Source organism: Colletes latitarsis, chromosome 1, assembly GCF_051014445.1.
Source record: "Colletes latitarsis isolate SP2378_abdomen chromosome 1, iyColLati1, whole genome shotgun sequence".
In the NCBI taxonomy this organism is placed as follows: Eukaryota; Metazoa; Arthropoda; class Insecta; order Hymenoptera; family Colletidae; genus Colletes; species Colletes latitarsis.
In genome coordinates, this window is record NC_135134.1 from 45,528,879 (window position 1) to 45,554,791 (window position 25,913).

At 41.2% G+C, this 25,913-nt stretch overlaps 1 protein-coding gene and 1 long non-coding RNA gene across 2 annotated transcripts in view; one reads left to right on the forward strand and one right to left on the reverse strand.

Annotated features, from left to right (window-relative positions):
- Window positions 1–25,913, reverse strand: part of LOC143344744 (uncharacterized) — a 462,587-nt gene that overhangs the window by 173,311 nt on the left and 263,363 nt on the right. The gene's annotated exons all lie outside the window — the stretch shown is intronic.
- LOC143344735 (uncharacterized) overlaps window positions 1–25,913 on the forward strand; it is a 45,836-nt gene that overhangs the window by 17,850 nt on the left and 2,073 nt on the right. Inside the window, exons 2-10 of the mRNA XM_076771080.1 lie at window positions 10,958–11,177; window positions 11,517–11,960; window positions 12,888–14,244; window positions 15,110–16,425; window positions 16,515–17,371; window positions 17,982–18,204; window positions 18,751–18,850; window positions 18,925–18,961; window positions 23,376–23,503. Of these exons, the coding sequence (XP_076627195.1) occupies window positions 10,958–11,177; window positions 11,517–11,960; window positions 12,888–14,244; window positions 15,110–16,425; window positions 16,515–17,371; window positions 17,982–18,204; window positions 18,751–18,850; window positions 18,925–18,961; window positions 23,376–23,503 (4,682 nt within the window). The remainder of the gene's footprint in view (window positions 1–10,957; window positions 11,178–11,516; window positions 11,961–12,887; window positions 14,245–15,109; window positions 16,426–16,514; window positions 17,372–17,981; window positions 18,205–18,750; window positions 18,851–18,924; window positions 18,962–23,375; window positions 23,504–25,913) is intronic.

The following is a 25,913-nucleotide window of genomic DNA, read 5'->3' on the forward strand; positions in this document are numbered from 1 at the left end:
CTTCCAAGTGGACAGGTCTCCGATGGCTTTCCCTCGAGTGCGATGCGCCATATTTGCAAATTGCTCATTCCCTTTCCACATGCTAGGTCGCAGGAATTTTCTCCGTTCGCCTTGACTTACGATCGTTCGTGAAATAATAACGAAACCGGACGCAACAGCGGTAATAAGATTTCCAAGAACAATAGGAATAAGAACATTACGGATAATAAATGAATCTCTTGGAAGCAAGTGAACTCCGAGGGCACCAACGCCAGAAATATTACAGGACGTTAAATATTACAACGTGCAAAGTTGAAAACGTCGCGAGAGGACGTAAATGGAACTTTGTTCTCCTCATAATGGCTAAATAATTCAGAAACAGAATGCCAAGTAGAAACATTGGACAGCATTAAGCATTAGAATACGCGAAGAAGAAAACATCGTTAAGCACGGTAGACGGAATTTCTCGCTCCTCCTCATCTCTTATTTACAGGTGTATTCAGACAGTGAAATATTAGAGAGCATTACACGTAAAGGTGCACGAAACATAATCATACCTGTCTCGTCATAACTTTTCTTGTACTGCATGGATAACGCGTACGGTTCATCGTTCTGAAAATTCTGCACGGTTCTTCGAATTTAAGGGTCAGACTTAGAACAAGGCTTTGAAATAAAAAATAGTAAACTGTTCTTAAATGTTTATAGAAAATATTTATCCTGGTTGTTACGAAATGTAATTAAGAAGAAAAGATCACCAGTTACTCAATTTTCCAAGCTCCTTAAATCGTGATAGACGGATACTATTCTACAAGAAATAATCTGTTTCCGAGATTAATGTAATTTCGGAACTATGGTATTTTTTATCGGGTTGTTACAATTTCTCTTCGTCAGATTGTCGCTATTCCCGCTATCTCTCACTGCTTTTTACGCGCTTTCAACCTGTTCGTTCGCTCTTATTGTTCCCTGGTCGCTCCAACTATGCGTCACTCTGGTCTCAAATGTAAACAAAGTTGAGGGAGTCGTAGAGATAACGGTACAATTTAAAATTTAAGCTACGTGCTATCGCAAAATTCGTGCCAGAGGGGGTAGCCGCAAGTCGATTTGCCAACCATAAAATATACGGAACCTCGCTTATCATTATTTTTACAGAGAAACTCGTACAGTACGAATTATTACGAATTTAAAACTTTCCTACTGTTACAAATTTTTCGCAAAGTTAGAATCTTTTTTGTATTTCTAAGCTCTTAGTTTTCACTCGGTTTCGAACCTAACTTCAGTTAAAATTCAGAAATCCTATTTAGATTTATTTTCTTTAACATCCAATATTGAGAATTAATTTTTTAAATTGTCAGACATTCCTAGTCCAAAAGTTTTTTTTTTTAACACATTATATAATACTCTTAAAACGAGAAAAGTATTAAATATTGAAAAAGGATAAGAATCTGAGGAATCGTATTGTCGGGGCCACGATGAGCGATTTATCGGCTCGATGCAGCATCGGGAGGTTTGCTGTCTCCGATGCTGAGTCCGGAGACTTGGCTCGTAACTTCCGGCAACTTATGTATACGACACCGGAAGTTTTCCAATTACGCGGCGAGGCCCGTTGCTGTTTCTTCACCGAAGCATTTAGTTCTTGACATTCTCTCGTCGCCACTTTCCCGACGTTGAAGCTTTTCATTGAAGGACGTTTGCCGCCCGAGATCTCGAGAAACTTCATTAAATATCTTCGGTTTCGGATAGCTTCAAGGCATAGCTGGCGGCTGAAATTAATTGGACACATCGCGAGCGCCCTATTCAGCTCTGAATAATGAGACTGCAGACCGTCGTATTTAGCGGATAAAACGTTCATCGCGATTAGTTAACATTACTTACGAAACGTTAATCATAATTAAAGCGTTTCGGACGGGAAATACTCTTCGTATCTTGCTGCAAAAAATTCTCAAATCAAATTTTATTGTATAATATTGTCAGAAAGGTTCTTAAAAATCAGGAATAGCAATTTGTTGATTGAGGCTTTGTTAAAAAGTTATTAACGTTTAAAGTTCCATACCGAACGGAACATTTCAAATTTTAGGTCGTTCTGAAAAAATTATTTTCGATTGCAGGGGTTAATTACAATCATTTTTGGTCAATAGATATAACCCCGAAATTCTGCGCACTTTCGAGAAAAAAATTCGTGTAGGTGTACAAATTTTTAACTTTTCAACGAAGTTTCAATCAACAAATTAGTATTCTTGATTTTTGTTTTATTTTGGCCTCTAGAATTTCTCATTAAAATTTTTCCCAGGGGTGGCCGAATACCCTGTATAGTTATTAAGTACTGAAATTGGAAAATCAGATGGATAATTATTAATAGCTACGAAAAAATTAACTTTCGTTGGAGGAGAATACTATTTGGCGACACGAATGTATTTATTTTGCTCAGTTTTCGCGAACACGTCGATTGGTAAATTGCGAAAGAAATAAAAGTTGCGCAATAATCTGAACGCACGAACCAGGAAGCGAAATTTATGGTATAGTCTTTAGTTTCTTGCCAAAAGTTCGCTTAACAAATGTCATTCGACATTCACTTTCGACGCGTACGAATCGAAATACCGAAAAACTTGGCCGTTGTCCAGCACGCGAAATGTGGAATAACAGCCTGGCGAAAATGGATCGTCGAATCAGCCTAATCAACATTGTGTTAGATAAACACGAACGGACATTATCGCTTATTTCGACGATTTTTCATCTCACCGATTTCTTTGAGTAAATGAACAAAAACAGAAGTTTGAAGATAACAAATTGGGAAATTAACAAACGAGACAGGTTAAAACGTTAAAAATTCAGTTTTTGAGAAAGTCCTGTATACACAGAGTAAATATCACACGCACATAACGATTAATACATAATTCATACTGGAAAATGTGATAGTGAAGTGATTAAACAGTAAAATTCGCTGGCGCATTCTTGGAAATCCATTAGAAGTTGTAAAACGATTTTGTCCTCGGAGTAAAAGTAAAAATTCTGGAAAAATTAAATTTCCTGTCTTCCAGAGACCATTTCCACGATGTTCTTATCGTAAAGCGAAGCATTACTTTCGACGTATTAATCCGCGTGGCTGGAATCCGGGATGAAATTTCCCGGCGAAATCGTTTCCGCAAAGACGTCGCGAATATTCTTGATCCGTTGCTGAAACTATTCATTAAACATACGAAAAATTGCATCTTCGTTCTTTTCGGCTTCGAACAAATCTCCAGGGAGTAGGGGCAACGGAATCGTGTATCCAAAGGGAGAAGATACGGTTCGTTACCTTTAATAAAACGTCAGAAGGTTGCTACTCGAGAGTGATTCGAGGGCGGAGAAGAACATCGTAGAAGACGTCGTCTTTTATTTCCATATTCAATGAATCCGATTATTTTCTCGACTCTTGGTCCGTATTGTGTTACAGTTTAGAGTTTCTTTCAGCTTTAGATTTTGTTCGCGAACGAAGATGCGCGCAGAAAGTTCGCGAATTTATTGCCGCGAATAGCAAAACGTGAATTATACGTTAAAAATCGGGATATGTTTTGGAAAGGATAATTTAATTGTTGGATTGGTCTGGTCGACTAATTTCTAGCTTTATAATTTTAGAATGGGCAGTAAAGCCGTAAAATCAGCAGGTGTAGCTTTCAGTTTTTGGTTTATAACTTAATTTTTATAAAAGTTTTTTGTTTTACCGGAGGAAAACCTTCACGACGTAGTGTAATTTCTAATTTCAAGTCAGCCGTAAAGGATATCAAAGAATAATTTGTTCCCAATTTCGGAGTACAAACAAAGATCGTATAATGTTTGAGCATTAAGAACCTTTGTTCCCTAAGTAATCTTCCATTCGATATTACCATATTTCGCGAAAAACCAGACGGGTACGCCGCTTCACGTACTTTTTCCTCGCAAGAGTGTTTCATTGAATTCAAGTTCACGATGGAATATATAATGCAATTTCCAGAAGATGAAGTAAAGCTGGCGTCGGTTGATGAATTACGTTTATGCCGGTTGACTGAAAAAGACAGATACAACGTGCCGCGTGTTTCACCACGAAACGAGGAATAAATATAAAAGGTAGACTAATGCCAAGCAACTTGACGGTTCGTTGCGGAAGATAGCGCGGCTGTCGAGAATACAAGATAGATTAAATTTATACACATCGTGGGCGCACGAACCCTCTAAACGCGAATAACCGTTTCAAACATGACGTACGTACGCCGTTATATTAAATTTGTAATTACTTTCACTCGTTGATGCACCAGGCGTATCAACTATTTCAATTTTCCATGCCACTGGATAATATTGAACGAATTATTTAATAAAATCTAATTGTGCATTAAATTGTGCTATAGATAGAGCGTGTCGTAATGGAGTCCCATCTGGAACATATATTTCATAAATATGATCGAGGAAATCACAACACAGAATATTCAAAAAAATAATGGCAAATTTTAAGAAACATCTAGCTTCAGTGATTCCACATATACAAGACGAATATTATTTAATAGTTTCATTCAAGAAAGTGTTAATGTATAGTTTATAGTTTCCAGTTACCATTTAATATCTTTGATATGGATCTACATAAAACGATTAGTGCGTCAGTTTGGATATTGCAGGTAACCGTCAAGGCACGAGACATTGTTAATTTTCAAAATGAAGTGTATGTTCTTTTTGCTCTGTTCTGAAAAATGTATTCCCGCTCAAAGCTGCTGACATTAACTTCAGACGAACATTCCTCATAAAGTTTCGTGTCTTGACATCGCCTTGCAACTTCAAGAAGCTGGAGTCGTGGCTCCATTCTGCGTAGCTCGTGACAACTGGTGGCACATCGTAAATTATAATAATGCGACGAGTCGACGGAGGTTAAATCAGACTGACACTCTTCAATTAGTCGGCCTCCCCTTGAGCTGGTATCATGGCGCATCAGGCGCCCACATCCTCATCAGTAACGTTAAGATTGCACGCATCTGATACGAACACGACCCTCCCTTATTAATGTTTAAATGCTTGCGTCTCCGTAGTCGCACGTCTTCCACGTTTTACAAACGTCGACCGACTCATCTACGCGTTCGTTTTTCTCCGTCTTCTAATTTGACTAACGTTCAGTATGACATTAACACCAGCTAATATATTATCGTGTCTCAAACAATGTAAAATAAATATTGTTTAATATTTTATCGGGTATACCATGCGTGGGGTCCATATAAACGAGTTTGTCGGAGGACATCGATTTTATTTTCTGTCTAAATTAAGAGGGTATTCTACTCTAGAATTCAATATTTTAGTGGCTCTTTGGAATTTTTAGGGAGAACCGGTGAAATATTTTTGTATTAAGTTTGAATACGTTTATTTAGATTTATGTTTGAAGAATATCCACAATTCTTTCCATACAAAAATATTCAATATTTTAGAAGTTACAATAATCTTAGTAAAGATCCAAAAAGTATGCTGTCTTCATGATATTCTGAGATGTAAACAAAAACAGAAAACAATATACCTACAGAATTGCGTAATCAGTTTGGCATTTTAGGAATTAAGACACTTCAAAACATTGAGAAACGTATAAAAATCGTAGAGTTACTTTCAATTCCATTCGAGGAAGGGAAAGGATATAAAATAAAAGAAATTAAACTATCGAGTCACCACATTTAATCTGTCATTCGCCGGTTAGTTTAATTGGTCAAAGCAGTTAGTCAGCGAGCGAAAGCTCCCGTTCGAAGACCTGTCTACCAATCTGATCATTGGATTATTCCTTTCCTCGAACCATGGTACATTCAATTATTGCGGCGTCAAAGGTACGCAGGCAAGCGTCGACGAAACAAAAGTCGAGATCAGTGGAAAAGCTCGTATGAGAAATAACTGCCTTGCGGCGGCTGCTGGACGATTTATCTATCGATAAAGCAAAGGTGGAGTTAGAGGCTGCGGGTGAGATGGCGGGGCTGTAAACAGCCATTTTTATGGACGATAAAGCAATATCGAATGATTTCCCGGTCGAACTGCTTTCAATTCGACGAACCCAATGGAAAGCTTTTCGGCACGACGCCGAAATATCGAGAAGCAGAGGCTAAATCGAGGGTAGAAACCAGAGGGTCTCCAATAAGAGCGAACGGTTTGCGCTGACGGATTAGTCGTTGCCCGGTGAATATCGATAGATCGTGCATCGATCTCGGATAAATCAGCCAGGGACGATTGTTTCGCTCCATTTTCATCGTTCGAGGATGCAAAGGCCATTCGTATCAATTCTCCTTTTTTACCATCTTTTTTTTTAGGTCCTCTTTCATCTTCTATTATCGTTTCTGCGAATCTCGTTAGTATGCGTGACTGCACACCTGCAGCAAAATAAGGTTTTGATGTGAAATATTACGTATTACTCAGTTCTTAAAAATAGAAAAATTTTAAACGATGCTTACAATTTAGATTGGAAGTAGTACTTCAAGTTAAAGTTTTTTAGAACTGCTCGCTATGCCATCCATTTGCAATAATTATAAATTGAATTAATTAGCAAGAGTTAGTTACAATCGAAAACAAAATTGTAAAAGACTTGAAATTCGAACGTAGAAATTTCATGACAAAGATGCAAATTTTAGACCCTTGATATCTTGCTAAATTAGTCGAACGATGCCTAAATATTTCCTACAGATGTTTCTGAAATATAGCGTATTTTGGTCATTCGTCATAAATTTAGCCATTGCAATGCCTTAACCGCAAAAACAAACCTTGGTATTAATAGTACAGCACGCATGAAGTGTTCTAGAACCTAAAACTTCGGTTCGGACCAGCTGTCTTGATAATTTTAGTGCTTTCGAATTAAAATTACAACTTTCACTGTCACAGTTGGAGGTGAAAAATCAATTTGCTTCTTCGGCTATATTCACTCATTCTAAATAAATATTCAAAACGTAAGTTCAAAAATAAATATGATTTATAGTCATGGAAAAAACCGTGGATTATTGCAAAAAGTTTAAAGTCAGATTAGATCATAAGCAGTAGAAAAATTTTCAAACGGGCTGATATATTAATGTAAAAAAATACAAAGACTGTTCAGTATATTTTTGGTCACATCTTTATTATACAGTTTTATTTGGTTTTTGCAAAGCGCTCGGATACTCGTGAACAGTTCCTTAAATATTCAACGACGATACGACGTGTACGAATAAATATTAAACGACAGAATATTAATAAAATTTGAATGAGAAACTAATTTCCAAGCGTAACGCGTCATGAAAGTTTTGTCGTGGCTGGCAGAAATTTCGTGCTTGCAATTCTCGGCTTTACTTCGCGATCATCCAGTAAACCACTGTAAAGCCGATAATGGACGTCGTAACAGGTTCTCGTTCGGCTTCTTGGCAAACCTTTGGCTTCTGAATTTAGCCAAAGACTGTCGAGGCTGGCTGCCAAAATGTTTATGGTGACTTCTTGAACTAATATCGAAGTTCAGCATCAGGAGCAATCCGGGATCCTGCGCGTGAAGCATTTTGATGTAACTAACGAACCAGAAACGCGACAAAGAACTGCTCTTTAATTTTCTGTATTTTTAAACGTCAATTTCTGGACACGTTAGTAGACGTCAAGTATCGAATACATAGTAGTTAACGTTTGACAACTACAAGAGCATATGTTCTTTAACAAGAAAGAAATGTATAAATGTCTTGCGTGGACAAGAATTAAAAGGTTCGTCTCAACTTACCATAGAATGTTAATTTACGAAAAGGAGAATCGAGAACAATAAGAACAGTAATTAATCTTGTTGCAGAATACGTTGACGATATCATAGACCGCGCTAATGGTACGTTTACCAACGATTCTAATAATTCACGCGTACGCGTACAAATTAGCGAATAGTTGAAAGACGGGAGAAGTGACGGAAAATAAAGCATCGCTTTGCCAATGTTTATAAATACAAGAACAAGCGGGAACAGTCTGTAGCGGGATCCGTGATGTCGAGAATTAGTTAAGTGCACGTGCACTCGACGAATATTTAAATTCAATTTTCTCAGAAACAGAGCGACGTGCAACAGAATTTTATTCCATACTTTTGACTTTCTATATATTTATGTACAAAATCGTCGTGTTCCTATTTATAGAGCTATGCAACTTTCAACCTTTATATTTTTAAAACTATTTCAGTATCTAAGTAAGTTTCTATGTTTGTTATATTTCATTGTATATTGTTTGGTGCGGTCAGTATCGACTTTCACTATTTTAGGGTGGTCAGTTCAGGAGATCGAGGTGAACTGTTTTGGATCCAACCAGTTGTGTAGATATTATTGTAATCCCCGAACTAGAAGTGGCCACTGTCGACACCAATCCGAGGTGGTTAATTTTATCGTGAGTCCGGGATAATTTCTATTACTCTGGGCACGAGAGAAAATAAAAAATGAATTTTATTTGAGTTTATTGTCGTCACAGAAAACGTGTTAACGAGTCGAACTCCTGGCATTCTGAACTGGATAATAGTCCAATTCATAAATGAAACTTACAAAAATATATCGTTACTGTGCATGCACTGTAATGGTGATTTACTATAAATTAGAAAAAGCTTGTTCATATGATTTATATCTATCGGTTTTATAATGAAGCATTACTTGCCCGTTAATAAAAAAAAAAAACAAAATTACTTTGTAAGTACAAGTAACACAGTATAATAGATTACATTTGGTAAAAATAATTGGTTTCTTTCCATTTATAATGAATTAAACTGTTCGAATATGAGTGGGTGCAACCGTGTGTGATTTTGAAATTTCTTCGTACAAGGTCAATGTTGCAATTTCGACATTTTCTCGAAAGCAGTAGTTTGAGAAAATCCGTGGCGCGTGACCGTGGTTTCCGTTCGTATATAAGCAGGGGAATCAATGTTGTTACCGAGCAAAACCACGTTTCGCGGATGAAAAGACTCGGGGACACGATAACGGACCGGATATAAACGAGTCGAAAGGAGTTATCGTTTCCGGCCCCTTTCGGCACTTCCGTTGAAAGGAATCGCTTTAGCGGTCTTAAGGACCGTCTGTCGTAATTCCATTATCACCCCGAATGGCATTAGCATAATAACGAACGGCACTTTTTAAAAGTTTGAGCACGAAGGCACCACGCTTCCGAGGTAGATCTCGTCTTAACGCGATAGCGCAAGATGCCGGAGCTTCAGAATGTAATTGAATTTAAATTGAAATTATGGTTGCGGGACTGGTATCTCGTAAGGCTGTTCCGTATCAAGGTAAATAAACCGCCGGCTGGCCGGGTTGTTTAGAGTAATGACGCGAAGAAAACGCGAACCCCGCAAACTGCATAAAAATGTAAACAGTAAGACGTACGAGATTACTGTCGGGAATAACTGATTTCGTAAACGGGCTTTCCCTTTCTAAACATTTTGACGCCTTTATTACTCAATTCCTGCGAAAAAGGTGATTCGTCGAACGTAAATTCGAGAGATTGATAACGGGGGCGGGCTATTTTTAATTCTTCTCGAAATTTTATTTCAAGGAGGAAGGAACCGTTACCAGACTTATCTTGGTTTAAAACTAAAGTTCTGAGAATTTTATTTCGGTGGTCAACGAGGAGGAAGAATGATTTTTTTTATTAAAATTATCTTCTCTCCTTGATCTAAATACATTTTTAGGTGGTTTTGTCACAAGTCGGAAGTTCTAATAATTTTATATTGAATTCGAGGACGATTAAAGCTGATTTTTGCGCGAAATCGAAAAGTTTGAAAGGGCGCGTACTTTTATTTGTCTCACCCAGTGCATGAGAGAGAAACAGGAAGGTTATTACTCCCGGCGAGGCCGGGCCGTCTATTTCGAGCTTGGGGCAATTCGCCAAACTTATGTTAATTGCACGAATTATCATTTGTAGGCCTCAGCTGTCCGTGGATGATGCATTTTATCCTCATCCGGGTTACGCGAAAGTGTCTTTCTCGCTCGCCGCGTCCTTTCTTTCCAATTATTTCTGTTACACGTCTGTGCCGCTAACGAGCTTCGGTGATTAAACTATGATATTCTCGGTGTCGTTAATCATTCGAATTAAACATTCAGATTCTTTCAGGACGATCATTAAAAGAAACGATTCTCTAGACTTTTTTCACATCTTTTAGAAGCTCGTACTATTCATTATTATTTACAGAGTTCGATTCTACAAATAAACAGACTTTTTCAGCTGTTTGCTTGGCGATTCCTTACTTCTATAACTATACACAGTGAACAAATACAACGGGGCAAGCAGTAAATATTTATTAGAAAAATTAATTTCCTTACTAAACAACAACTTGAAAAATTTAAATTTACTGGATAATCAAAGGATCAAATTAATTGACAAATTGAGGAAACAGGGTTTTTCTCTTCCACTATCGGTTAATGTTCTTCTTCAGAAATCTGCAGCAATTGTTTGCAATATATTCCTTCCTAAAAGAATATAATCTATCGATGCAGGAAATCTTTGTATCGTATAATGTAGACATTGTAAATTTAAAAAGAAATATTCAGTTTGATAGGAGCTGCCCAAACGACTTGACAGTAGTCTCGAAAGAACACGATAAAGTTGATATGTTCATTGCTTTCCACGTGGTATATTTTTTCGACACTCTCCCCATTCCCAAAGATAGTTCGTTCAAAGTAAAAGTGCATACTGAACACACTGCATAATCTTTCTCTTTCTATTCGCGACAATGTCAAAGTTCAGGCTGAAATGCGACGTAAGATTCTATCGTGGCGAATAAATATTGGAGCCGGGACGCGTAAATCTTCCGCAAAAGAAAGAACTCCGTACGCGTTCCAAGGTGGTCGGTCGATCTCGATTGGTAATTTTGCATTGGCACGAAGTTCTGCGTTCCGCGAGACAACGTTCGATCGGGAGACATTTCCGGCACACTCGGTCGTTTCAGATCAACTTCGACCGATCGATGTCCGAGTAACGGTGCACCGGACGAACGTTCCTCGATCGCGTGGAATCGAGAGAGCCGATCTAGCCGATTCACGGTTTCCAGGGTGACAGTGCTTACCGATCCAGAGCCAGCGGCGGAGTAGCTGCCGGTACATTCGGAAGAACCACTTCTACGGGAAGCGGACTGCCGAGCTGCAGAACGAGTTATTCGTCCATCGGTTCCGGTTCCACCAGGGTTCCTGCCAAGGAGAGGATTTCCAGCTTTGGAAATGCGTTTTTGAAGAAGGATAAGACCGAAGAGAAACCTAGTTTTAAGTATTCCGGTGAGTCTTACATACATGTTAAAAAGTTTTCGATACAATACAATTATTTTACCCCGATATTTAATTAAAAATTAATTTCTTCTATTAGTTAGCAATTTTTTTACGAATATAGAATTTTAAATTTATCTAATATATATTTTTTAGTCCGAAATTAGATGGATCTAAAGTTTTACTCTGCTACGAGCATAGTGCAAAAGCGTTTTATTACCGGTGACACGAAAGTATTTTTAGAAGAGACTCTCCGAGAATGTCTGTCTAGACGATTGTAAAATGCACTTTCTCCAAAGAAAACTATAGAGGAGAGGTTCGATTTATCGGAACGGTACGGTTGAATTTCAGCTACCAAAGAAGCCGAGAAGAATAGATTGCACCCCGGAAGATCATCGTCGGAGGATGTAAGGTCGAAAAGTCCATTATCGAGCAGCAGATCCTCCCTGTTCGAGAAGTATTCGTTTCCAGCTACTAAAACTACAGACAGACCGGCCTCCGTCTTGGATAGATATAACCGCGCTACTTCGCGGGAAAAGAGCAGAGAGTCTGACGGAGTATCTCGATACGGATCCAGCACGTATCCCGGATCAGGCTTGGCACGAAGTTATGGAAACGAAAGCAGAATCGAGAAGAAAGAGAGAAGCGATCATCCGCCGGTTTCGTACCGGGGATTACGCCCGAACTCCGGGCGGAGTTCTCGGGAGCCTAGCCCGGAGGTCAGCGTCGGGAAATCGAACTCCTTCAGGGTGTACTCGAGAGCGTCTTCCTACGGTCGATCCGGCGCCACTTCTAGTGAGTTACGTTTCTATCGGTATTTGAATAATGGAATTTCGTTATTGCACGATTCGTCGGTCTCCTCTTTGACCAGACAGTCAGTGAAATTCAGTCTCGATAGCAAAACACTACCAACAACAACGTTGGAGATCAAATACACTCGAGACAAGATCCTCGATTACGTTGATTTCGAGAATCTTAGCTAGCTCAGTATTTTATTATAATATTCACACAGACTCTGGATTATTAAAATTATCCATCCCCATCATCAAAGATTGATCAATCAACATACACGTATACTTTTGTTTCAGTTTCATTTTATTTAAAATTTTATTTAATTAATTGAGGAAACTTAATCCCATGCGTCCTAGGAAAGCTATATGTTTGTCAATTTTTTCGATTTCTCACAGACTGCAACACGGTTATCAGTATTTCAAAAATAAATTGTATTAATGCTGTAGCATTCGTTTTCATTGTGTTGCAAAATAATAGGAATGCTTTCAATTTTATATAGTTTTTATTTTTTGAATTTATTATACGCTTTAATGTAATGGCTAAAGAACAAATCACCTGCCCATTTTCGCAGCTAACTAAAATTTGTACTGCCCACGTATTAAGGTGTGTTTTAAATTTGACTTATCCAATAAAATAATTCATCGAGAGAATTACATTCATAATTTATTAGTGGTTCGTACAATCTCTAACGGGTACTTCCGTCAGGAGTATTTACCACTCAGGATTAAATGTAGAATTACATTTATATATTAAATGTAGAAGATATTATAAAAATGAAGATAGATATTATAAATAGATATAATATAAAAATATAAATAGATATTATAATAAATGTAGAATTACATATATCGTATAATATAACGTTTCAGACAAAAAGCATCGTAGAAATCATCCTCCCGTATTCTATAATTGTTACGAATATGTTCGCAGGTGCTTCCGAGTCGAGCTCGGCGCCGATTTCCTCGAGATACGGCTCGACAAGCAGTTCCAGGTTTCTCTCGTCGAGAAGTAGTAACGACCGAGTTCCCGCGGCCATAAGCTACTCCGGATCGGACAGGTTCCGAACTTCAGGCAGTAAGCCTGCGTCTGCGAACTCGAAGAACGAAGACACCGCGAAGACCAAATCGGAAAAGGATTCGAGCCAAGAGCCGTACGCAAGCTCGACGAAGCCTGAAGAGTTCGAGGCAGATAGCAGACTCCAGGAGAACGAGACCGTGACGTTAACTATGGTTACCAGAGGCACGTCGCCAAGTCCGCCGGCGTCTTCCTCGTTCGTGAGAAGCAGGAGAGCCGACATAGGGATCGCGCATCAAAAGGAAGTGATTCGAGCGCGGAGGAGAACGGATTCGAAGGACCAGGACGCTCAATGCGACAGGTTGGACGATGGATCGAGGTTCTCGCGATACGGTGGCGGCGGAAGGGTCTCCGGGACGCCTTGGTCGTCGTATTTAGACAAATTCTCGTCGTCGAATTCGAGCGGAGCTCCCGTGTACGGAAGAGGATTCAACACAGGCGGCGGCGGTGCGACGAATTCCAGGGTGAACAGTTTCGCGTACGGTAGGTCGAACGACAACACGATCGCTTCGAGGAACGAATCTGTCTCGAAGGTATCGCCCAGTTCTAGTCAGGAGATTCACGTCAATAGAAACCAAAACGAACAGAATACCAAAGTGTACGGCGGGCTGGGTTACTCGAGAAACGGCGCCGATTCGCCGATCGTGAAACCGGATTCCGTCTCAAAGATGTCCGCGACTAGCGGACACGAGAACACCAGCAGAGATCAAACGGACGGTAAATTGCAAATTGGCGAGCCCCGACCGTGTCCCGGCGGGAAGACTGAAGCGAAAAACGATCGCCTCGCCGGCACCAAAGCGTTCAACAATGATTCCACGGTCCTGAAAAGGGAGAACTCGCCGCAACGGCCCGCCATTGTTGCGAAGTCGCCAGACTCTCGGGAAAGTATTTCCAGAAGCGAGGAAGGGCAGAACAGCAGAGAAAGTTCCGCGTCCAAGAGCGAGGGCTGCAATCAAAGAAGACCGTCTATACCGAGATTAGGTCGCGGCGCGACGAAGACTGAAGTCAGGATTGTCAAGTCTTCGTCGGGTTCCTCCACGAAGTCCGACGGACTTAGAGAAAGGAGGGGTTCCACGCCTAACTCCGACGCTAGCTCGTTGCCCAGACTGGTCGAAACCTCAAGGATCGTCGAGGGGTATTGTCAAGAACGAAGCGAAGACATTAGCTCTTCCAAGCGCGATACTACTTCGTCTGGGAAAGAGTCGTTTCACAGGTGAGCAGTCGGTTTATGTGTTTTCCAAGTTTTTAGATCGGTTGGAAGAAACGGTACGAATATTGGTCAGTCGTAGATTATACACTTCAGGACTAGATTCTACACATAAAAACAACAAAAAGAATTTATATAAACATACGTCCTACTTGATCTTATTTTCGAGTTATGGCGAGTTTCTTCTTTAACATACTGTACTTGCTCACTTGTGAACAACAAATGTTCGAAATGAGCTCCTTACATCTGAACACAGGCCTGAAGATGTTTTATCATTGATTGTTTTACCCTTTCCATTTGTCCAAAATTGTTTGAGCCCTATTTATAAACAGTGAGATAAGTATAATTCATTCATTAATATCTTTCGAAATAATTATACCAACATACAACTCGTCATAGCTCGAAAACAAAGTGGAATAGAATGTGTAGAATCTAGTCCTGAAGAGGGAGGGATTCTAGACCCTGTAATTATAAGGTGAAATCGCAGAATTTAAATAAAGTCTGTCTATCATTAATAATCCAGAAAAAGAAATTAAATTGTCGAGAACGAAGCAACCCTGAATGGAACAATCTTACGGATGTTGGCACTTGTAAGACGTTGAGAGAAGTTTGTAATACTTTCAACTTTCCTTTATCCCTTCATTTCCAATTTGTTTGTTAAAAAGATCATTAATAACCTTGAAGAAAAGATTAAATCGTAACAATCTTGCGGATGTTGACACTTGTAAGACGTTGAGGGAAGTTTGCAACATTTTCAATGTTCCTTTAGTTCGCAATTTTCCAATTTGAAATTTTGCCACGAACACTATCGTTAACGCTTCCTACGATCTCGATTAAGACTATAGCTATCTTTGCATTTCTGATCGAACAGTGGTCCTCAGACATCGCAGAGCCGGTCCGCGACCCCCCAATCGCGTAGCGGGTCCTCGAAGAATCTATCCCGTCAGATGACGCGGACCGATTCGTCGGACGGTTCCGCTGTAAATGTGCCAATTGGCAGATCGAAATCGTCGTCAGCCAGTTCGGCGACGAGTCAGAGTTCAAAAATAAAGGCGACGCCGCCGCCATCGCCTGGGAAGTCATCCGTCGGTTCGAGCGCGTCGTCAGTGAATCTGAGGCAAGGCGGATCACCGGATGCTCGTGGCAAACCACCTGTGCCGAAGACCGACGTGACAACGGTAACTGCGTCGAAGTGCATCCTGCCTATGAAGTACGTTAACAAGGATTTCCGCAAGTCGACGCTGAACATGGAGAACGGGGATCCTTCGCAATCCAAGTACAGCAGGAAGAAGAAGAGCCAACGTAGCATGTCCGTCAGTTCTCAAGATTCGCAATCCGAACCGAATTCCGAACCTATTCATCAGGCTGTTTCGTCTGGATCCGCGAGTTCCGTAAAATCGAACAGATCGAGATTGAGAATGCCATCGAGCATGTCGAAGACCACGACGAGCAAGAGCGATTCCAGCGGCTCGATGAGGCCGGAGAAGTCGAGGAGCTGCTCGAAATCGCCGTCCGAACGAAGAGAGAAGGAAACTGGGACCTCGAGCTCGAGCGGCACCGAGTCCAATTCTTCGAACTCGTCCAGCAGCGAGGAGGACGACGACACGAAGCAGAAGAGACCCGGATCGAGACGCCGAAAAAGACGAACGTCCAAGTCACCGTTCTGTGAGAAGAGAGGCAAGATAAGCGCCGGATCGTCTAGGACCAGTGTGTTGGCGTCGTCCGCCGACGAGATGTCTCTGACCATGGACAAACCACCCAGGCCGCCGTCTAGTCCAAGATCGAGGAGCGACCGTTCCGGGAAGACGGAGGAAGCTAAATCGTTCCTGACCAGAGCACTCGCGCCGGTAACAAATCTTTTCAAGAGCAAACGTCAGGATTCCGGCGAGTCCGGAAAGTCGGCCGGTTGGCCGGACTCCAACGAGGAGAGTTCGGATATTAAAAAATCGGAGTACGCCACCGCGTCCGCGTCGAAAAGCCATTCGAGGAGTTACAGTGCCGCGAACTCGGAAAAAACCGACGACAGAAGGCAAAGCTGCGCTAGGGTGAAACGCGATTATTCCGGGGAACAGCCTTGGTGGATGGACCCGAACTCCGACAACGTTCCTGAAGGTGTCGAAACCAGAAGCGTGTGTAACGACGATATTAGCCAAGAAACGACCGTCAGTGGTACCTTACCTGACGATGGTGAGTCGGTGTTTACGATCAATTAATTTTACCAGCTTGGAAGGTAGAAAGCCGATCGGTATAAACTTCTGTTAATTGCTTCCTTTCAGGTAAATACAAATACAGAGTTTGGAGACAAGACTCGGAAGAACGAGCCTGGTGGTTGGACTCGAACGACAGCGTAGCCTCGGAGGACGCCAGGAAACAATCTTCAACGGTTTCGAGACAGGGGTCAGGGGAGAAAAGCTGGTGGTTAGATTCCAACGATAGCGTTCCGTCGGACGAAACGAAGAAACAATCCTCCTCGGCAGTTTCGAAACACGACTCTGGAGACAGAGGGCGATGGCTGGACGGAAACGACAGCGTTTCCTTGGAGAAATCGAGAAAATCATCGCGCTCGACGCTGTGGAGGCAGGAATCCGGGGAGAGGGCTTGGTGGTTGGACGCGAACGACAACGTCCCATCGGAGGAACCGAAGAAACAATCTGCACCGGCATCTCCGTTATCGAGACGAGGGTCCAGTCGATGCAGTACCCGATCCAGCGAAAGGAGGAATCGCATCAAACATCAACAATCTGGGGAACGAGCCTGGTGGATGAGCGACGATCCAGAGAATGTACCCGAAGGAATCGAAGTTATCCCCGTAACTACGAACGGCAAGAATCACAACGAAGAGGCGGACGATAACCAGACGTACGGTAGAACTATAAACAAAATCAGGCACATCGAGTCCGGCGAGAAGGCATGGTGGATGGACAGCTCGTCAAACGTACCTGACGGTGTCGTCAAGATTCCCGTGGAAACTTCGAACAGCACATCCGACTCCTCCGAATCGTTCGAGAGAATCGATATTGGCGTTAACCCTGAACCTGAGATATACGCCAAGAGAAGCCTCTCTAGGTTCCCTATCGAGTTTCCGCCTCCTCCGCCCGACGAGCCACTTGGGGATCGCGCCAGTCCCGAAGGGGTAAACTGATCATATATCGTGCATTATTCATTTAACCGTCCCTAACTGACGAGGTGACGCCCCGATCAGATAATACGCGACTCGATAAATCTTTAAAGCTTGCGTGCATGCTGCGCGAAAACAAACTCGATGGCGGGATCGAGTCTCCGCCTTTCGATTAAGAAATTTAGCGGTTACATTAAGAGGTAGTTGAGAATCTGTTAACGCAAAGTTTACTATCGGATTACAGGCTCGCGTATCAGTTCTTATCAGTTAAAGTTATTATACAACAATGTTTCAGTTATCTTTTATCTTGTTATAATTTTAATGAAATAGATTGCGATCTATGTAGTAACGTTGCTCTGCGTGCCTTGCTTTTCGTGTCAGGGATGAAGAGAACAACAGTTTTCTATTGTGGGAGATAGTCTTTCTCCTAACTAGACTGTTTATTCTGACCTTTTACGGAGCAAGCTTCAAGAAATGTTTATCCGTAACTCGAAAAGTCAGATACGTAGGATGTTTCTTTGAGTATTTACATTTTTGAAACATTTTGTATAAATTGAGTCCCCGAGCAGATCGAAGATATTTATCGCGGTATAATTCGGTACAAGGAAGCGCGCGCGTTTTGCAGGTAGAAAATCCTCCGGATCCGCCGGACAATTACGGTGGACGGGACTCGCCTTACGATAACGTGCAGCCAACACCCCGAAGATCGTCGCCAAGGAAACGGCCGTCCACGTTGCCGCTGTTCATCGGCGAGCACACCAACATCGACGACCTGCTGGGCGATTCGGCGGTTCTGTGCCCCAGCCCTGTCTTGTCGCGCTTCCGTGAACGCGAGCGCATCGATGAGGGTGAGTTCAGAACGAATTTAATGCGATTTGCAATCGACCGCGTGCGCGTTCGTGGTTACATCGTGTGCCAGCAGAATTACCAGCTGTATCGAGCACGATCGCTATCGGGTTTAGAATAGTTCGAACCTGGGTCCGTTAACGAGAGGACAGTGTCCCTTTGAAGAGAATCAATAGGATCCTTCCTTTCGGGAATTGCGGTATGCTCGATGGACGGGTGTTGAATTGTGGATACACGCATACACTGTCGAAAGGATCGCTGATAGGATTAGGGTGCAGCTCGTACGAACAGATTTTGGTAATTGCGATTCTCTTGATGAAAGGAAATTTGAGTTACCGGGCGCCGGGAAATAACGAGTTATAACGACGGCTGGCTTGTAATCGCTACTCAAGCTCCGAAGGCCTTTGAATTAAATTAACCGTGATGAACATCGGAACATCTGGAATTTTCGCGCTCCGTTCGTTCGCTCCGATTCCTACGGCGTCTTTAATTATCGTTAACGCGATTCTTCTCGTTGGTGCTTCTCATCGTTATCGTTTCTCGCGTAGATTCCTCGGAAGAGAGTTCAGAATGCGAAGAAATCGACGCCACCCAAGTGATCATTCACGACAGCACGCCGCAGACGCCAGTGATCCAACGACGACATCGGTATGTTTCGATTAGCGAACGTGTTTCCCCAAAAATCGTCGGTGTTCGATCGTAATTGCAAACATTTTCTTCAGGGACAACGAGAGGCCTCAGCCCGATGGTTACATTCCGGTAAGTTTCCACGACAATTTTACGTACGAACGAGTTGCTATTTCAAACCGGAAGGGACGCTTTCACGAATTAATACAATTTTCTTTGCTCTTTGCAAAGTTCGTTCGTGCTCGAAAAATGAAAGTTGCGTCGTTTCGTCAATTTATTCAAAGTTTGACGCGCTTCTTTCGTTTCTCTCGTATCCTTCCAGCCGCGTGATTTTTCGCATTCGTTGTTCGCGTACGATTCTTTTCACGATTTAGTAACTAAAGAAAAGCCGTGTAGATGACTATGGATAAGAGGACGCGTACTCGAGAAAAAGCCAGACGAACAGAGACGTAAAGAGGGTGGGCAGACAACGTCAGAATGAGTGGTAGTGCGCGCGACATTATTGTTTCTCATGAGGGATGTGCCAAAGAGACCCTCCGTTGCTCCAGACTCCCTTTTCTTTTTTTCCGTTTTGCACGCAAAGTGCTACCAACAAAGGGGTCTTCTGGAGTCACTTCCCCTCCAACGTTTTTTTTTTCATTCTCGTAGAAGCGAACCGAATTTCTAATTACGCGGAATGAAGCCTTCGTAGGCTTTCGTGCGCGTTTCGTTCGCATTCGGAATAATTGGTAACCTAAGTTTCGCTGTTCAATTTATATTTGACTCGTTAACGCAATTTGTGTACCCTATACACTCGATTGACAATCGATATACATTAAAACATTCGTCTTAATTGTGTGGCTATGTATAGAGGTACATTAACGATTTGGTTGTTCAATGAAAAGTAGACGCAATTCGGAAAAAATATTTTTAAACATATCTAACAATTTACGAGACGAGGATGCGAAGTTTTCTTGCTAAACATTTTGTTTGACGTGAAAATTTGAAAGGTTGCATCTTGGTAACACTTCCGAACCTATGTTTGTACAACATATTTTCGTCGTTAGAATCAGTGCATTATGTTTCTAGAGTTAAACGCGACTTTTTCAGAGCACACTGTACGGAAAACTCGAGCCATTTAAACTATGGTAATATTTATCTTAGATATTCCTAGGAAGGCAATTTATTCGAGGCGCTTATTTAATCATTTAAATTTATTGTCGTGGAATATTTAATTTTACAATTTAAATTTTATTTAGATAAGAATTTTGCATATCTCTAAGTAGAATGAAAGAGCACATAATAATTAGCCAAAATATTTCAGTAAAGTTTGAAGTTTTTCCAAGCAACGATTAAAATAATTCTGATCACGCTCACAACAATTGCCAAGGGGTTAATTTAGAAATTATTGAAGAAAAGGGAATTGACTCGCGTAGTGCCAGCCCTTTGTTCCTTCATCGTCTATCCACGGTCGCCGAGTCACTCATATTTCCCCGACACACTATAGAATTTTATCGCTGCGTTGGCACCCTCCCGCGCGCGGTGCCTCCCATCACGTTTCTATGGGTCCAGCAGCCCCTTTTGTGAGCTTGTCACCCTCGTAGGGTCTCCTAGTACCGTGACAACAATGAGCACTGCCGCACTTACGGTTACGTTCTACGTGCTGCGCCAGCTGATTATTTTTTCACCGCACAATTACCATCCCTGCCGTTTCATTTGGCTCCTCGGTCCCCAACGCGACATCCTCGAAACCTCTACCCTTGAAAACGACGCGCCAGCAAATAGCTGGACGGCCCTGTTCCCTTTGGCAGGGGCCTCGCTATCTTGCGGAAAATCGGAAAAAAGGGAATGGGAAAACATTTAAGGGTTTTACACAGCGAAGGTAGTCTCGAACGGGCATTAGGAAAAGGGGTCGTTCCGACTGGTCGGATAAAGTTTGTTTGACGACGATATTGCTAGTTTTTGGTTGACCGCAAAACAACGTACCGTCCGTGTACTTGCTACGCCATTGTAAAAGACTACGAGCAGAGTTTCCTAATTCTTTTCCCAACCGTAATGCTTGACGTTTTCTTGCGGAAATTTAATGCCCCTACGTAGGATGCTTTTTAGTCGATTCTTAAATTAAACATGTTCGCGAGAGAGTAAACCCGTAGTAAAAGAACGTTCTCCAGTTTTTACCAATTGATGCTTTACGACAATAGTTTGTCACGATAAATTGCGGTGTACAAGTTACTCGTGGAAGAAGCAATTTGCGGTTACGAGAAGCTCTCGCGATTTATGCACATTAATGTCTAACAAACACGCACGCGTCGTGGAACGCTTTTGGGCGATATATGCGTTTCCATTCACGCGGCAAAATGTACTGGAAATAAAATCTTTTTATGATTCATGCTACATTGTAATGTCAGAGAATGATATTTTACGTAGTTTGTCACGGAGCAACAACTCCGTAATGTCACGGGAACCTGACGATTTTTAAAGTACAATAGGTTGCGAATACTGGCATTTAGGCGAGAAACGGTCATGTTGCGTGCTTGCATAATGGACGCCATTTTAGCGACAATGGAGCGGATTGCTATAAATTGTGCGCTTGTGATGGAAATTTTTTTTAAAAAACGGGTACTCGGTTGCAATTACGCGGTGATTAATCCGTCGTCGTTTCAACATTTGCCATTTCTAGCCAGATTACGATAAGTTGTGGGTACAGAACTTTAGATCAACGTTTTCGCAGCAAAATAATTGACAAATGGCGGAGAACAATAAATACGTATTTGAGTTATATTTTAAATCGTCAGGTTCCCGTAGCTCAGTCTACAAAAAGTGGTCACATATTTTTCTGATTTTAAATGGAATCAATGGGAATAATAATTTTGTAAATGGTTATTCGGGAGGAGTTTTCATCACATTCTCGTTTATACATATTCATTGAAACATAGTTTATCTGAAACGTTATTGAAAGTCACAGAAAGTCCATTAATTGGAGTCCTTCACTTCCGAGCATTAATGCTGTCACAGGCATTGATAGGTTAACGCGTTGATTGCGCAACGTCAGAGTTATTTCCTAATGTGGACGCAACTTAAATGGTACTTTCAAAGATGTGAAACAACGTATATGTGTACGTAGTCACTCAGAAATGTACGAATACGCGTTTATGTCAATAGAACAATTCATCGTTAAATTCACTTGCAAGAAAAGTGTAAAACACTGTCATTTCAATCATATTTTATAGAACAAGAAACATTCATTTACGATCACTTTGCAGCTTTTCATTGAATTTTTATGAATAATTTAAATAATTTTAAAATGAAATGCTCTTTCTACATCCTTTAAAAAATACAGTTTTTTATACTACGTTAAATTTAGCCAGACGTTCTATGTTGACACGTTAGTCCAATATTAGTATAGTCTTTATATTGGTTGATTTAATTTTACACTGGGAATCACAGTTTTCTTGGTTATACTGCGATGTTGGCTGCACGCTATATGTAGTTACTAAAAGTGAAAATCATTTATCACTCTCGCCTACTCATTGATCTCTAAAACGTACTATGTATATAAGTAGAACATGTTTATGATCAAAGTAGAAACATTTTATTCGTACTATTAAAAGTACAGAACGTAACACAGAATGTAAAACTTTTATAGGAAGAACTGCTAAATAATTTAAATAAGTTTTTAAATATTTTTTTATCTCTTTACATAACACGATAATTGCAGTATTTTCTTTAATAGGTAAAGAAATTTTATTTTTTTGTCGAATATATTAAATTACTTATCAGAAGAAGAAAGAGCGACCATATTTTATGCAAGAATAAGCTATATTATCGCATAAATTAGTCCGCTTGGATGTCGTGTATCTGTATGCATGCGTGTACACGATAAACTTGAGAACCACGGGACCGATTAAGATAAAACTTTCACTGCTAGATACCAATGCTCTACCATAACCGGAGTCGGAGTAGCAAACGAAAATACAAACTAAGACCTATAGGGATGGAAAGTATGTTTTGTAATCGAGAAAAATTTCAAAAATTTTTTCTAAACATATTTTAAGACCCTCAAACAAATTTCTACTGCATTTTGTCCATTAAAAATAAATATTTGATAATCAGCAATGGCATGACTCCAAAATTAATTGTTTGCTCAATAGTAATTAGATTAAACGCATTTTAGGGTTGACAATAATAGCTTCCAAAACATTCTTTAATTATTGAAAATGAAGCTGTCGAGAGTCGCAGTACTGTTTTTTCTCAAATTAAAAGTATCAAATAATAGCAAAGTGAAGAAAAACCTATATTTCTGATGAACAAATAAAAAAAGATTGTTCAAGTGGCAATAATTGTTAAAGATTCTAAAAATACTTTCGTGAAAATTTCAATTAAATTCGGTAAACTTTGGCAGGTATACGTCATCCATCAAATACGAGGACAAAGTCAAGTTAAGTTAACAATAAACACATAAACATTCCAGTGTCTGAATATTTTCGTAGCTCTCTGTAAACTGATTGTTACTTTTAATAACACGATGCTTGGAAGGGCTTCTTTAGATTAAGAATTTTGCCGTTAGTATCCTGTTTGGGGTGTTCTTTGTACACGAAACGGAGTAGGGAGGGGGTTGACCACGTGGCGGCGCCACCGTCGTCTTAGCGGCGACAGGTGTCCGCGGCGTTCAGTGTCGCGGCAGCCGCTCGCGAGGTAAGGCACGTTGTGTTATCGGTTGTGTGCTCGATTGTTCCTGTCTCTCTTCTTTCCTTTCCCGTCTCGCGATTTCGCGTTATTTCGTCCACGCATCGAGTCGATTAACGCGTGTCTCTCGTCGTGTGTTGTCTCTGTGATCGTGTGGAAAGGTGACGCGCGTTTCCGTGCGCGGGAAGCGCGCGTGTCGTCGCGCTCACTCGAGGTGAGTTTTTGTCGCGCAGACTCCGGTTCGAAGGTTCGTTTACATACATATATATGTACTCTTGCTTCGTTCCGATTCGCGATTCCAGACACCACGAAAATTAAACGCCAATTTCGTCGAACGAACGACACGAACGCTATAATTTCATGACTGGCCGACCGGTCGGTGTCATAGGTGACGCGATGATCGAGTCACCAATTAGACGCACGGTCGAAAGTGACATTGACAGAAGTGTTTTGACGCAGGCGTTACGGGCTCGAATCTTTTGTACGCCTCTTTACGAACGTTGAATGCTTCGACTGGTTCGGTCGTTCTCTCGCTCCTTTTCAATCCTGTTATTTATTTTGGAGGTTAAGTTAGTTAGTGCACGACGATAGGTCCGGTTCGCGTTCGCCGTTCCGTGCTGTCTTGTTTTTTTTGTCGCTCACCTTCGCCACCGCCGTGTTTTCTGTAACGTCATCCTCTCCTACGTAAGATTCCCGACAGATCCGGCTGTCAGTTAATTCTCGTCGGTCGATCGACGAAAGAAACGTTTGAATCTTCAAACGAGAAATTCGAAATGTTCCACGCTTTTCGATTCTAGCGTTTCACGAGCGTGCAACGTAAACATCGTTCGCGTTTCTTTCCATTGCCCGGAACAATGGTCGTCGAATTTCATTCGCGCTTTTAAAGTTCCTCTAGAAACCGGAGCCAGTTTCTACGACCGTTCTAGGAATCCCTCGACAGGAATTCGTATTTTCTAACGAAAAATTCGTCCGGTATAATAAAACAATTAGAGAAAGCCCGTGGTCGGTGGAACTCCTTTGACACGCGACGATGTATTCAGAAAAGTTGACACCGGCGTGGAATAGTCGAATCCGTTCGCGTACGCGAGAAAAACATCGACCCACACGGTGGACTCGTCGATTCGGACGAGTTTGGAAATCCTCTCGGGCACGATCTTACGTTACGATCGCATCTTTATCGTGAATCTTTCGTCGGCTACGGGCACCACGATCACATTCGTGGCATGGCGCAGACTCGTTTTCCCTTCTATCTCCCTCCCCCTCATTTCCCTCCATCCTTGTCTCGGTTTCCCTCTTTCTCATTCCCTTTCTGTCGCTTCGCGTGCTCTGTCTGTTTCTCTGTTATTCTCTATTTCTTCCCGTCTCGCTTTTTCTCTTCATCGAGCCGGTTCGCAGAGGAGCTAAGCCCATGCAGCGGGTAAGAACAATGCGAATATGAGAGGATGACGAGACGGGTCGGCATGCGTAGATAATTGACACTTCGTAAATTCATTTCAGCCGAGCGGCGATTTTCTAGCGATTCCTCGCGCTCTCGAGCTTGTTGCGCTAGCGAACGAGGCCAGATGCGGTCCACGGAAATACGAGAACCGGCGTTGTATTGTTTCCTCCATTTTCGTGACGTGTCGGACCACGCGCGCTTTAGCGCGGTATTGTGATTCCCCGCATACCGTGCACAGCCATACCCCGCAGTTAGGTTAGGTTCTGCTCCGTTCCCGTAAAGTGAAAATCATCATAAATGAGATCGCTGTTTCTCTTCGTTACAAGGTTACGCGAAATTAACAGCATTCGATGTCAATACTAGAAATATCAAAGCAGTCAAAATTATCCATTCGTAATTTTTAATAAATCTTGTAAAAAATTTAGTTATTTTCTACAAGAGCATGAATAAACGCTTATTTCCATTGCATTATACATTTATCCAAGCATCTATCGTTTTAATTTCTTTGGTACAAATAAATATACTGTAATTGTAGTTCTAGTGTTAATAGCAGTTAAATGAATCGAAGTATTTTGTGTTTTCTCCTCGTTGATCCAATAGAACATCAGAGTTTGAACGGAGGATATTTTTTCACAATTTGATAAATTTTATTAACCCGAATTTTAGTCAATTTATTTACGTAATCATTGTACTTTGTCGCGTTTTATTTTTATTGTTTTTGTTATACAAAGTACATACAATAAATAATTTTTTAGAAAATATTTCACACCGAACGAATATATTTGTAAGAATTTTCGACCATTGGACTTTTTTAGATTTAATATCGCTATTTTTTTTGACAATAAATATACACGTGTGTTGTATATTTATACTGTTAGGACGGAAAAAAGGATATTACGGTATTATGTGCCGCAAGCCGTATAAGTACCTTTCCCGCAGGCTGCCCTCCAACGACTGTAGGCGTCATTCGCTTGCACGTTA